Source organism: Cornus florida, unplaced genomic scaffold, assembly GCF_030987335.1.
Source record: "Cornus florida cultivar Cherokee Brave unplaced genomic scaffold, ASM3098733v1 CherokeeBrave_3.0.0_Hap2_Chr10, whole genome shotgun sequence".
Lineage (NCBI taxonomy): Eukaryota > Viridiplantae > Streptophyta > Magnoliopsida > Cornales > Cornaceae > Cornus > Cornus florida.
The window spans coordinates 58,685,264-58,700,514 of NW_026775580.1; the positions used below are offsets into that span (position 1 = coordinate 58,685,264).

Below are 15,251 nucleotides of genomic sequence, written 5' to 3' on the forward strand. Positions count from 1 at the left end.
TTAGCAAAATGAAACATACAATTATTTTTTAGTCAGTCAAAAAATATATATTCATCATCTAAGTAACAATCCCAGATCTGAAATACATCGCACGGTTAAAAAATTGTTTTGAATCCACATATATAAAATTATAAAGGGAAAAGACTCGAATCTTAATTCCATCGTCAACCTGTTGCAACAAAAACTGCCTAATAAATAAGAGCTAACTGGGTAAAAAATAAAAATTCATATTTTGCATGTCTATATAAGCCTGAAATTACAACATTTATCCAACGACAAAAAACGCATGCTTGCCATTGCTCTATGCATCCAAAGATTGAGCTTCTTCTCCCTCAATGCTTCCTCTGAAAATTGGCATAAATGTCAGTTTATTCCCATCAAGGATATCTAATTCTCTTTGCACAATAGATAAAACCATATAATATGGAACAGAATATATATTCATATACGAAAAAAACAAACATATAGACATGTAAACAGGAAATAAATAATCAAGTACTAGATTACCACCAAGAGCTAAACCCAAGTGTTCAAGTCCCCAATGGGGCAAATGGGAGTGTGAATGTTTGATTTACCTACCGAAAGACATCTTGAAAATAATTATACACGTTATTTGTTCAGGAGTATGGGAAGCACTAACATAATAGATACATACTTAAGGCTTTCCCTGTCCATAATTTATTTGCATTTAACCTTCTCTGATTTGAATAATCGTGTCCAAAACAAAGTTGTGTCATACATTCCTTCTGTATTATCACGTAAGAAAAAAGTAATTCCAACATCTTTCAGTGTCATTCCAGAGTATTATATTCACTTTAAAGAATAGTCAATGAGGATGATGGTCTAGAGACAATGCCTTGCGGCCACTATTTAGATGGTACTTAACCAGCACAAACTCGGTCTTACCCATCAAAATTACAAATATCAACTCATGAAGCTGTGCATAATACCTTTCTGTTATCAGATAACTGAAAAACAGAAAATAATACAAAAATCATTTCGTCAAAATTTGTACACTGAAATAAAGTTTTAAAAAATCCAATTATGAAGACACCTTTGAAAACCAGGTCTTGCTTGGTTTGCGTCTCATAAAATTGTTTTCGAGAATAGTTTTCAAAGAACAATAACAGAGAACAGTTTTCAATTTTTTGAGTATCAAAATTGGCTTGGCAAGTAAAACTACAAAATAGTTTTCAAATAACAAAATTTTGAAAACTCACAGGATTGTAAATATTGATAATAGCCTTACAAACTATCTCTTATGACAAATCATGCACAATTTGTTCCATCTTCGGGATCAAATATTAAACCAGCATGTTTCACACTTGCTTATGAATATATATATATATATATATTAAACCAGCATATTTCATTGATTCAAGTTAAGAAAAAGATTTACAGAAGATCAAGACTAAATCGAAGAAAACATCTATTTGAACATGCATTAGAAAAAGGAATCCTTATAAAAAAAAAACCACCTGTGCTAATTTTTTTAGGGCCACGGTTTTATAATTAACAACCTAGCAAGCCTGAAATTTTCATAATGTCCATCATAATTTATTCTCATCCTACCTCAATCACATATAAGAACTTATGATTCACTTCTGTTCCTTTCAAAAAAATGGGCTTATTCCTTTAATCAATTCATGGTCACTGTCTGTCCCAAAATCTGACAACCTGGATGTTCTTGCCCAAATGAATAACCTAGTTTTGAGTATTTTCTTTCAAATTCTCACACACTTGAACACTAACCCATTGAAACTTTTCTGCACTGCATACCCAAAAATATAACACAATCCTCTAACGAAATGATATAATAACAAATTGATCCAAAGCGATCTAAAACAAGAACGTTCACAATAGCTTAGCAGTACAGAGAAAGGGGAACGATCATCAGAGATTTGTGATACACAAAGAGACATATAGATTTGCAATACAGAGAGAGACGTGCACTAGAGCTTTAGGGAGAGAGACGTGAGCTTTAGAGAGAGAAAGAGATGCGCCCACCAGTGGCCCGTGTTATAAATGAGATACGACCTTCCCTCTTTTTTTAAGTGGACAACAGTGCTCCGTGTTTTCTCATTTTGATAACTGAAACCCAAAACTCCAAGAACAACATTTTGTAGTTCTCTAAAAAGTTGGACTCTTGTATCTCAGTTTTCCAAAAACTGATTTTAAAAAACAGTTCCGAGCAAGATTAAAATCAGTTTTCTGATTTTTTGTGACTCCCAAAACAGAAAACTTTTCTAGGAGTTGCAAACCAAGCAAGGCCACTTCTTTTTCTTCTTTTTCGGACTTTTTGGGCGAGTCATTAGTTTGAGGGTCATTCAACAGGCCAGAAATGATTAAATACAGTTCTTCCTAGATAACTATTCTCCTGAGGTAGGAAGCAGTAAGATATGCATGCATGAAATAGTTCCATCAACCATCCCTTAAACTGTACAAGACGTGACTGCATACTATGTTGTCATTAGCGTGATGGATCTCGCTTTGGATCCTAAATTGCCTAGATCATTTACCATGTATTCAACTCCACAATTCAAGTATGGCCTCCAGCATGTAAATCTGAATGGGTAAAAAGAATCAATGCTTTATGAATAAACAGCTAAAAAGTATATATATTGCCCCACATTTTTCACATTGTGAGAAAACACTGTATCAGGCTTCAAGTATTCATCGACCTTTTTTTCTAGCATCTACCCACTTCACCAAAATTTTTTATAAGGTCCTTCATGTCTATGAACCAATAGCATTAAAGAGACTACCAGATGAAGCTACATTCCTAAATAAAAAGCAACCACAATCCTACTACTAGATGAAGGTAGCATTTGGGGGAGCTTCCTAATACTTAAAATCTATAAAAGTCTTTCATTTGAATGACCTTTACAGAAGTAACTTCCTCAAAAGATTAAGAAGTCCATTTAACTAATACAAAAACTTTCGACTGAAAATTATCCTTTACACTCGATAATAACCAACATTGATTTTATCATTTGAGCACAGAGTGTCACTCATGAATACCATTTTCAATTAGCTAAAGAAAGCTCCACTTTAAGAGATAATTCCACTGAGTCCTGTGTTTCCTGGACTCGCATAAGTGTATCGAGTCCAGGTGTAAGTGTCGAATCTCCTCAAATCCTCAATCTTAAGATACAGAAAAATGTTGCCAAAAGTTGAAAACAAGCACGTAGATACATGCTACGTATATAAAATTTAAATATATTATATGTCTAGCAATTGTACGGTGCTTATGGAACAGAAACTGAATGTGTCTAGCATTGCCAGCACCATAAGAAAGTAATCAATAGTTATTGATGATATGGCAATTCGTGACGCCCCGCTCTTTTCTTCTTCTTTTTTTCTTAGAGGTGTGCATGTGATAGGCGAAACTTGCTATCATCAATTTCATTTCTGGAGAATTCCTAATAGACTGGCCTCAAGGAAAGACAATGGGATACCTGATCAATGGTTATACCACTTTTCAGTTAACGTGAAGGCCACATTAATTAATTTTCTGTTAACTTGTTTGGTTGACTTTCAATGTTTTAGTTTGAGAAACATCGCTCAGTTTCTCAAGGCCTGCTATATCATGCAAACGTTATTTTGTTCTAATTACTTCATGTAATCTTTTATTTGTTATTTAATAGATTATTCATTCTGGTTTATAGCTTGAGATCCTATTATTCAAATCCTCATTTGATTGCCATCAATTTTTATTACTATTGTTATTATTGAAGGAATTATTTGATTTAAGAAGGATAATTTAGTATTTTGAAATAAGAGCTTGGAGGGTATTTTCGACTTGAACAATAATTTTTTATGCATATGTAATTATTTTACTTAATTCAACTAAAGTGAAAAATAAACTTTTAAAATAGATCCCTTTGTTATTTAGGGCTCCTGTCTCTACCTAAATGTAGTTTTCCCAATAATGTTTAACGTTGTTTTATCAGAATGCACTCAATATTACTCAAATTAAATCAGTTGTAGTAAAAGGGAAGGGTTTCAATCTATCTGAAAGATAGGAAATTCATCTCTACTATTAAATTTGAGCTTTTCTTCTTCAATCATTTCATGTAAAGTATCAGGGCGTCTGATTTGGACTCGTGTCAAATACATCTATTGTCCTCACACCAATGTCGTGTCGATGGGTATGTGGATGGTTGATTATAGGAGAGTCCGTGTAACAGACCACATGATAAAAATATGATGTAAGGACTTCCATATTTCATAACAGCAATAAGGTGTATCACAAGTTTTGCTCCTGTATTAAATCATGTCAATACTATAATTTTGTTTCTTTAATATGAGAAATGGCATATTCATGTTTCCATATTAAAAATATACCATACCCCCATGTTTTTCTCGGCTCTCTACGATGAAAACTCATCGTAGAGTTATGACCAACTTTGGCATGCTACCAGGGTATTCCACCTCCAACCCTTTCTCTACCATTGAGTACCAATCAACGGCACCCTCCTTTCCGTCAACTCTTCCACCGCCACCCATAAACAACCATGATCAATTGGTTCAAAAGCTCACATCTCAATTATTGTAGAAGGTGCACGTATACACACACACACACACACACACACACACACACAGAGTAGTGTTCAGTTGCTCTCTGTCACGGAGGGAATGCCACGCGCGACTTAAAAGGGAACCAACTCGGGGCTTTACAGCCAGTGGTCACCTTTATGAAAATCGGGAAGGGGATTCAGAACTTTCATTCGTGAGATTGACTGAAAGATTAATAAGGATTGGACCTAGACTAATGTCTATTGTCCTGAGAAAACGGTCTTTTCCCCTCAAGTGTTGTGGGGCTCCTTTACAAATTACAAATGAAAGGTAATTGGAGAAACTAACCCAATTCGGAGTTGTTGATGTTTATACCGATCGATCATAGAAGAAAATATCTGATTCATTCCGATTAAGCTTCCTTCCTATTAATCTATAAGTTCTTCTAAGAGAGAAAAAGATCTCCAGTATAAAGATCAAATCGGATGAAAAGTGAAACCGCTTGTTTCACTTCAGCTGGTTTATTAAAAAAAAACACTCAAAAGAGCATTACATGCACATAAGTTGCTTCCAACTAAAAAGCTGGATGTAATTACTGAAATATCCTGTCAACCAAACCAAAGGTTCTTAGATAGGAAGGTAAAAAAAAACACACACACACACACTAGCAGAGAGGAAATCCCTTATTCTCTTCACAAAATCAAAACCTCTCCTCTCATGTTGTTCAATCCCCGTCATTTGGAATCCTAATTTGCAGAATCCATCAATCATAAAATTGGGGCAAAATTACAGTGCGTGTTCTATTGTTTTCTCCCACTTCCTTCTACTGGGTCTACTTCTGTTTTCAAATTGATAATGAGTCTGCTTTTGTTTTGCAAATTGATTTTCCAATTCATAGAACTATGTCAGTGAATGCACATTTTATTTGTTTTTCAACTTTTCCATTGCTAATCTTAATTCTAGATATCCAGATTCTTAATTACAAAATCTTAAAAATAAAAACGAATTAGTCCTCTGGTAGTGCACTAGTGCTCATCTTGTCTTCTCAATATCCGCCCAATTAATGACACTGTCACACCGAATTCATCCACGGATTGCTTCCCGTTAGAAAATGAGCTTGTCCTCTGCTTCTGAATGTCAGAGAAGGGTTGTGCAAGTAGAATTTTCCGCAATCACGATAATCTAGAATGGGTCTTGAAACCCCAACCTCATTTTGAGAGATGTTTTATATCTCTGACAGTTGAATCCAAATAATTTGAGTCACGAAATCATTTACTTCCAAACCAGCAAGGAGACGAAAATAATCAACATTCAGACAACCCACCCAAGTGAGTAACAAAACACAGAATCAAAATTTTGAAACAACTGAATCATCTAAAGCGAGTAGGTCACAGCATGTCCTGAAGAATAACAGCAGAGTAGAGACCACTTTAAACATTGGTTATAGGAAATATGACAACAAGGTTATTTTGCATCATTGGAAGCAAAAATTCTATATCACTAAAATACTCACATCAACAAAAACCCATAAGATTGTGCAAGTTAGGATTTCAAAATGGCAGAGAAGTGTTTTTTTGAAAGGTTGTGGCAGAAACAACTAATGCGCATTTAATGCTCTTTTGAGTGGTTTTCTTTCTTTCATAAACCAGCTGAAGGGAAACGAGTGGTTTCGCTTTTCATCCCTTGGATTTAAATCCAAGGGCTCTTTTTTAAGTCGCGTATGGCACTCCCTTTGCGACGTGGAGCACCTGAACACTATTGTGTGTGTATATATATATGTATGTAGATATAACAAATTAAACGGTCGAGAAGAAATGATTTGGATTTTGATCATCTCCTACTTAGTGAACCTTATATCTCTCTACACCAAGAGAGCCATCTTCAAGCCACCTCTGGCAGCTGCCACCATCATATCAAATCCTCCTGTTGTGACAGTTGTCATTGGTTATGAATGGTCCTCCTCCCCCTCCACCCTATGTGTGTCTGTTCATGTGTGTATGCAAATACATATGTAACCATAGAAAATCATACCTTGGCATAATATTACAGAATAAATATGGATCAGAATGGATCTCAGACTATCTCTGTGACTAGTTATGAGCAGATAAGTATACCTGCTCTGATTTTCTTCCAAGATAGCAACCTAACAAATGAGGGACAAAATTTTCATTTAGAATGTATCACTTAAGTAATGATCTGACTTTGTGAGAATCAGTTTTCGAAGGTGACTCTTACGCCTCCTTTGGTATGAAGGATGATAAAATGGATGGAAGGGAGATGGAGAGGATGGATGAGGCATCCTTCTGTTTGGTTGGATGGAAGAGAAGGAAATATATGTTATTATTATTTTACTAAGATACCCCTAAATACGTATCAGGATGTGTTCCCCTCTTGAACGCTTTCTATTTTATTCTTATTTGTCAAAAAAAAAAAAAAAGAAACCCTTAAGCATATAAATTGATACATCAAAATGAGGGTAAGGACACCTTTTCAAATTTATCTAACAGATATTTCATTTTTCTCTCTCCTCTTCCTCCCACTTTTGGATGGAAGCAGAATGGTGGACCAGGAGGGATGCCTCATCCCTATCATCCTTCTCCAGGCATCCCTCTCATCGTTCTCCTCTTCCTCTCCCTACTACCAAACAATGGAAGTTTCCTCCATTTCTCCTCTCTTTGCTCACTCCCCCTTCCTTCCCTCCTACCAAACATAGTATTATTGGCTTCGGCAAAATAGACTTTCACATTATCAGGCTTCTCTTGGAAGTCCATTTGTCTTGCCTCAACTAACACCCCAGGTTTATTATTAGAACTTAGAAGTCCTTCTAAAGCTCCCCCAAAGACGTCTCAATACTCAAATGTACCAAGCCAAGGGATCATGTAATCTGACTCCATAAAATTATAAGTAATCATAGACTCAAAAGTTAACAATGCAAAAGAATAATACATTAAAAAAACAAAAGTGAAGTTAATGCATTTTAGTTCAACATAAATATAACATTTCAAAACAAGACAACTTTAAAACAGATGAACAGCAGACCATATATCAGTAAACAGTCCCTTAGTCCCCTTCAATTAAATTACCTTGCGCTTCTTGAGTTCTCTCTCTCCACTGCCACCGTCGTTGAAGCCTGTTGTTGCCTCATCAACATTGTCCTCTAAAGGTAAAGTTTTAATTTCATCATAGAAACTATCTGTCAAACCAAGCAACCTGGTACAACCAATAACAAAGAGTAGGGCCAAATTAAATACTAGATAATTAAATATGCACCACGAATATGAAATATCATGATTTTTCAGATTAACTGAAATTATAGACAAATAGATGAAGGCCTAATGAGACAACTATAGCCAATATTAAAATTCAATTCCACATACCCATTTCTTGACTTCTTCAAATGTTTCATTTTCTTTTTCTCCATTTTTGTAAGAGGAGCACGGGTAAAAAGCTCCTCTTCTCGCCTTGAACGGTCTTCCATTTTCGCCTTATATTGAGTCAGTTCTCTACTTTCAGTTCCAACAGTTTCTCTTACCTGTATTTTCCATAACCAATTATAAATTAGCATACTATATAAATGAATCATATAAAATTGGTAACCATGAAACGAGAGAACAGAATTTACCTCTTCAGGTCTTCCCTCAAGATCATCCATCAGTTCTCTCACATATGCACTTTGCCGAGCTTGTCGTAGGGTCTCTTTCTCCTTTCTCAAAGCATTTCTTTCCTGTCTTGAGATCTTCTCTTCTCCCATAGAAGTAGGGGCAAATTTCGGTGGTCGATAAACACCAACGCCATCCTAAAATTCATATACATGGACATAAACACGTAACCGTAAAAATTCATTTTAAATTGAGTAATGATATATTTTTATTTTAAAAAATGGCATGAGACGAAAACAGAAGTAAATAAATAATAAATTTTTAAACATTAATACATTTAACTCACCTCAGTAGTCAACTTCTGGAATGACTACATTGATACATTAATACATTTAACAAATTTCTGTCTATTTTGCAATATTGGGTTTCAGCTTGTGGAAAGGAAGATTAAGAACTTCATATGAGACAGCTCTGAGTCTACTAAAAAACTACACTTTCTCAGATGGAATATCGTGTCTTCTACTAAGCAGGAAGGTGGATTTCGACTGAGGAAAGTTGCTGACCTGTCCATGGCTAAAAAATGTTGTTTAGCTTGGGATTATCTTGTAAATAAGGACAGGATCTGGGTTGCTCGGATGAAGTCAAGGTATGCTAACAGGGTGTCCTCCTCGAATTGTACTGCTGCTAGCTCTCACTCTCTTGTCTGGAAGGACATCCTTTCAACTAGAGACATTCTAGCTAAGAACATCACTTATAAAATTGATCACATATAGAATTGGTAATGAAGTTTCTATAAACTTGTTTGATGACCCTTGGTGTGCTGGCATATCTATTAAACAGAAGTTTGGGCACAGAATTTACAGACTACTGCCTTTTGACAGAGCAGCCAGCATGAATGTTTTAATTCCAAATGGTTCTTGGAATTTTCAACTTCTGGATTCTGATGACCTTCAGAATTTTAGGAACTTTCTGTCCACTATACAAATTTACATTTCGGGCCAAGATGAGCTGTTGTGGGATAGTGGTGGGTTTTCTTTCAAGAGAGCATGGGATAAATGCAGAGTAGCTGCTCCGCAGGTTCAATGGGCCAGTTTGGTATGGAATTACCTAGAACCTCTTTTACTGCGTGCCTAATCATTCATGACAAACTTCCAACATTCAGCAACCTTAGGAGAAGAGGTGTGTATGTTCTTCTGTTTGTCACCGCTGTCTACAGAGAAATGACTCTAGAAACCATTTATTTGTTCAATGTTCATACGTCCAGTCTTTTTGGGGTTGGTTTGACAATGTGCTCAAATGGGGCATACCAATATTCCAATCATTCTGGCCTCTGGTGGATTGGTTTTCTTCTGTTGGGACTGCGTCCATCACAGACAAGGTGTGTAGAATCGTAGATTGTTGTTCACAGCTGGCCTCCATGGCTTATGGAATGAGAGAAACTCAAGGTGTCACAAAACCTGAAGAGAGAGGCTGCTGATCTTGCTAGGGCAGTACTCTTTGAGGTGCTAGAGGCTAGTAAGATACGGTTGGAGGAATTTATGTTTATGTTTATGTTTATAGAATTTTACTTGCTGCTGCATTGAGTCCTTCTATGGAGAAGCTGCTCTCTCTTGTGGCTGATTGTGTTTTTCATTTTTATTGCGCTGGAGTAGTCTGTTACTCTATGCTATACCGTGTTTGCTGTTTTTCTGGGTTTCATTCGAAGGGTATGTCCTCTGTGCTATCTGTACTATTACTGTTTTATTTTATAAAATTTCAACCATTTAGGGGGAAAAAAACTCACCTCGGTAATTGTATTTGTTTTGCTAACAAGCATGTCTGGGTTTGGGCGATACTTCAACGGATCCTCTGTCTTCTGAGTTGAATCTACTTCCTTCGTAGTCACACTTACATTCTCCATTGCATTTCCTGAAACCCTCGTGAGCTTCTCAATTTGGTATTGTAGTTTTTTGTCAATTGGGCGTATCTGATAAAAACAGACCGATGAGAAACTATCAGAAATCAGGCCAAAATCTGAATAAAGTGAAAAGGAAGCATAACCAAACCTTTTCCAAAAACAATCTTATCTCTACAAGGCTCCGAACAACAGGATGTCCCTCAATTGAGAAACCTTTTGCCTTGCGGAGCAAATAATAGACAAGTGATTGACAATAGTTTAGAAGCAGTAAATGTTTGGTCTCAAGATAGCTTATCCCATCTGCTGTTCGAAAATGATCTGCTTTTACCTAAGATAAATTAGACACATATATAGTATTAAAAGTTAAAGTAAAAAAAAAAAGGAGACAAATAATACTGTAAGTACTAAAAAATAGGCACAAAAAGTAACTCCATTTGCTTTAGCATTCTACTGCTGAATATTAAAGCAGAAAGTAAAAGTAAGATCAGTTTACTACTATACTATAAGAATTTGTCCAGCAGCAGCATCAACCGAAGTGGTGTAACGGGGATGGTCAAGCAAGTTGTATTGAAAACAGAGACAGAGCTGTTTGTAATGGCAGCAATGAGAAAAGAAGTATTGGATGTAGATTCTCGACAAGATTGGATGTGGCATTAACCCACTGGTAGTCACAGGTGGTAGTTGGATCGTTTTGTGTCAAGGTGAGGGTACTCTATTAAATGGGTCAACTTGAACAGACCTATTCATTGACCATATCAATACATGCAAACAGTGAACCTAACACAACCTACTTCTTAAACATGTGAGTTTTGACTTGTCCCGTGAACCTATTCTCATACCAACAATTTAAATCCACTTATCTTATATTTACAAATATTGTATTACTTGATTTAATTTTTTTAGTTTTTGAATAAAACAGATAAACTAAAGAAACCCAGTTGCCATATTCTCTTTATCGTGTATCCTTTATTGGACCATGAAAATGTCTGTCAATTGATGTATATGTTCACTAAAAATGCTGTTTATTACATGTTAAACAAGCTAAAGTGATCGTGTTGTATTAGCGTTGACACAGTACAAATGTTAAAAGGGCCTTTAAATGGGTTCACAGCCAGTATATTTAATTGGTAAATCGTGTCAATCCATTTATGACCCAAATGTATTTAAGATCAACCCAGACCCTCTAATTTGTGTCAAATTTAAGTGTGGCTTGCACGTCATGCCAATAATTGCCACTTCTACTGGTGGTGGCAACAATATGGTGTTGATTGTTTAAAAGTTTTTGTGGTTGTGACAGTTTTAATGGCACTAATGGATGTCTCTATGGTGGTCACAGAAGAAGAATTATTAAGGAGAAAAACAAACTCTTATTATTTCAAAAACAACAAGTTTTGCAAGTCCTAGCACCCCCTTTAGCCTTTGTGCTTCCCTTGATTCCCGAGAGTTTCTCTTTCTTCAAATTCAAGAATGGAAAATGCCACCGGAATAAATGTGAGTCTCAAAGTGTGCTTCTTACCTTTGTAGTTAAATCTTGCACTTTACTCCTCACTGCATCTAACCCTTCCCTCATTTCTTTTAACAAAGAAACCAATTGAGGAGCTTCTCTGAACCAAAGCAATTCAAAACCAAAATCAACAACCCGATAACTTTGTTAAGAGATAAACATCAAACATGAAATCATCCACAACGAGCAATTATTTTTCATTGGTAGGTAATATTATCAACAAACTTACTTGTTTATTCTTTCATTGTGACCCGACAAGTTATTTGTCGCCTCCATGCTTCTACCAAATATCACAGGCAAAACTGCAATTGTTTTCCTATATAATTTTTTAAACCACGGTAAGAAACCCATTGATATTCAAAAGAAATTGTTCTTTTCCTGGTAAAAGTTCTTCAAAATCTATTTCCATCAAAATAAATGGGCTCTATGTGAATATACATAGATATATGAGTGTGTCTCTGGATATATGTATATATATATAGAAATCCCTTAACCCGAGCTCAACCATAGTCGGGTACTGCTAGTGTTTTCTTTCAATCAACCAAAATTTCAGGCGCTAGGGTTTCAAATGAAAAACAATCAAGAATGGCTGCGATTGTGTAGAGAATTTGTAGCCAATTGGAGGGATTACCATGGATAGTCATCGCAGCAAACTTTGTTTGTGAATAAAGGTACAGAGATATGTGATTTTATTAACTTCGTACCGACGAGGGACAAGCACAAAACTCAGTGGTGTGTGAGATGAGAGACCGTGAGAGAAAAAGATCGTGGATGTAACAAACAACTCAGTGCTTTTAGATGCTTACCAGTGTACGCGAGGAGCAACCTTTGTTTGAAGGTCGTCGCCGGAGAACAACGTTCAGGCCGACGGAATCTTTGGATTCTTCGCCGTCAGTGGAGTAAGTGTGGGAGAGACCCCGTGAATGTTGGGAATATGGCAAATTGTCCTGCGTATGACTTGCAGAGGTGTGCTAAAAATAAATAAATAAAGGGTAAAGTGCATTAAACCCCGAACTATTGTGGTATATGCAAGAAATTCCTGAACTATAAAAGTTACAAAAAAAAAAAAATCCCTAAACTATTAGGGTATGTATAAGAAACCTCCTTGAACTATAAAAGTTACAAAAAGCTCCCCTGAACTATTGGGGTATGTGAAAGAAACCCCCATGAATTATATATTTTTTTGCACTTTACCCCATCTGTGCGAATTGATTGACTGAAAGGGACGATGAAGTCGAGGAATTTGTTGCTGGGATCGGTGGGTCTCCTGTCATAGCTCCATCATAACCGTTGCACCACCTGCCAGATCCGTCGGCCATATATATCGCACTTCTCTGCACCATTGCGTCAGCCCATCGCTGTTACCGCCTTGCCCGCCGTTCAGCTCACCTTGCTCGCTGGTCCATTCCACCGTCCATTCTAATCTCGCCGGCCTATTCTACCATCTCCATAGCCGAGCACACCGCCGTCCGTATTTCGAGCACACAACCGTCCACAGTTCACCGCCGAGCCCCCTTGAGCTCGTCGCCGCCTCCACAGTTCACGGCCGAGTCAACCGAGCTCTCATCACAGCCGAGTCCTCCGTGCACAAGCCGCTATCATCCGAGACCGAGCCATCCCGCCAACCTCAAATTTCTTTGGTCTCTTCCTCTCTCTCTAGTTCTCTGTTTTGGGTTTTGTTGGGTGAAAAACATCTTTTGGTAGAAAAAAAAGGTAAGAAGTGTATAAGTTAAAACGACACAGTATGTTACGAGGGTAAACTGGTCTTTCAAAATTTTCGGTGCCGGAAGCTGATGTCATGGGGGTAAATTGCAACAAAATTAAAGTTCAGGGGGGTAAATTGCAACAAAATCATAGTTCAGGAGGGTTTTTTGTAGTTCAGGGAGGTTTCTTGCAAATGACCAATAGTTCAAGAGGGTAAATTGCAACAAAAACATAGTTCAATGGGTTTTTTGTAGTTCAGGGGATTTCTTGCAAATGACCAATAGTTTAAGCGGGTTTAATGCACTTTACCCATAAATAAATAACCCTTTTAGGCTCGTTCGGTTGAATGAAAATTAAAATTGGAAAGTGGAGTAAAAATAAATAAATAAAATAGGTAAATTTTACATCCTAATTGGAATGAAAAACCATATCAGCTAAACAAAATTTTCGTTTTAATTATGAAAAAATTAGTTTGTTATAGAAAGTATTTTTTTCTTCAAAATTTACTCTATTCTCGTGTTAAACAAAATTCCAAAAGAATATAAATAAAAATAAAAATAAAATAGCTTTTTTAAGTTACAAATAATTATCAAGATTTTATGGCATTCAGTGATTCTCCAAGTGAGTAAAGTGGGTGCAAATGAGTAAAGTGGGTGTGTGTGTGGTGTATGTGGTATGTGAGTTTGAAAAAAATAATAATAAAAAATAAAATAAATAAATAAATTTATAAGTAATTATATAGTTAGTGTATAGGCGCTTGGGTTGTTTAGCTTTTTAAAAAGGCTAATATCATATTAGGTTTGGGCTGTTTAGTTTCTTAAGAAGGCCAATGTCATATGGTTGGGATGGGCCAAACTTTTAAGACTTCAAGTTGACATGAAATGGGCCTTAAAATACACACACACACACACACACACACACACACATATATATATATAATAGTGTGTTTATACATAAGAGTGATGATCTTTGCTGGAGAAAATATTAAATACGTAAGGGGTACCATGACACAATGACAACCTTTGAATCATGGATGTGATGGTCGGTCTCACCTTATTCAAGGGTTAGGATGACTCTGAGTACCATACCGCCAAGGTATTTAATACTTTGTGAGTAAGAAATTTTATTCACACTATGGCTGATCACGAATCGAATTAGTTCGATTTTGGGTAAAATTCAAACCAATCCGATCCTCACGAATTGGCTAAATCTGAAACCGAACCGATCCGTGATAACTCTCAATCCGAACCAAACCAATTGGTTTGGTTCGATTCCCATGGATTGAGCTTATAAAAACAATCAGAAAAAATATCATGAAACGAACAAGAACAAAACACAAAAAACATATAAATTGGTCACACACACCAATTCGAACATGCAACAGAAGTAAATCAGATCTAAGCATTTAACTACAAAAGCCAAATGACTGGTCATCACATCACATTTCAGTTTAGAAACAAATCCCAAACATTCTTTCCCTTTTGCCTCTCCAATCCACAGCAAATTACAACAGATACACATATTAAAAAAAAAAATGCACAATTAAAGTTCATTTATTTGAATCATAGAACTCAGATAATATATTACAGTATACATATATAATTTTATATATATATATATATATATATATATATATATATTATATATTCACGGATCAGATCAGTTAACGGATTGGTTCGATTTTTTCAGGATTTAATCCGTTAACCAAACCGCTCATTGCGAATTGCTAATTTTTAAAACTATTATCGAAAACCATTAGTTTAACAAACTGAACCGAACTGTACGAATCGGATTAATTCGGATCAATTTGACGGATTAGCAAATTATTTGAACACCCTTAATTCACACCATGTACACTGACAATTGGATATAATCCTATGGTCATATTACAAACCCACCATTCTCCTTTCCTAATCCAATAAAACTACTATTCTATCTTTTCTTCTTATTTAAAATTCCCTAAACTAATATTACCAAACCAAAAAATAAACTATCAACAATAAGAATATCACATGTAACCTTTTTCATA

The 15,251-nt window shown here is 35.9% G+C and overlaps 1 protein-coding gene across 2 annotated transcripts; it reads right to left on the reverse strand.

Annotated features, from left to right (window-relative positions):
• On the reverse strand, positions 1-12,485 carry LOC132277336 (uncharacterized). 2 transcript variants are annotated; one of them, XM_059779177.1, is made up of 9 exons: positions 12,325-12,485; positions 11,748-11,834; positions 11,531-11,618; positions 10,163-10,342; positions 9,901-10,083; positions 8,141-8,314; positions 7,896-8,050; positions 7,602-7,728; positions 1-344 (listed from the first exon to the last, which is right to left on the reverse strand). In XM_059779177.1, the coding sequence occupies exons 2-9, from the start codon at positions 11,792-11,794 to the stop codon at positions 333-335; spliced, it is 966 nt and encodes a 321-aa protein (XP_059635160.1). In that variant the 5' UTR covers positions 11,795-11,834; positions 12,325-12,485; the 3' UTR covers positions 1-332. The 2 variants fall into 2 exon arrangements, with proteins under 2 accessions (XP_059635160.1, XP_059635161.1); XM_059779178.1 differs by lacking the exon at positions 10,163-10,342.
• Between the last annotated feature and the right edge of the window lie 2,766 nt (positions 12,486-15,251).

Coding starts and splice junctions, on each gene's coding strand:
- LOC132277336 (XM_059779177.1), bottom strand. CDS start 11,794: ATGGAGGCGACAAATAACTTGTCGGGTCACAATGAAAGAATAAACAA. Junction 10,084..10,162: donor TAAGATTGTTTTTGGAAAAG/GTTTGGTTATGC, acceptor TGTTTTTATCAG/ATACGCCCAATTGACAAAAA. Junction 7,729..7,895: donor TTGAAGAAGTCAAGAAATGG/GTATGTGGAATT, acceptor TGGTTGTACCAG/GTTGCTTGGTTTGACAGATA.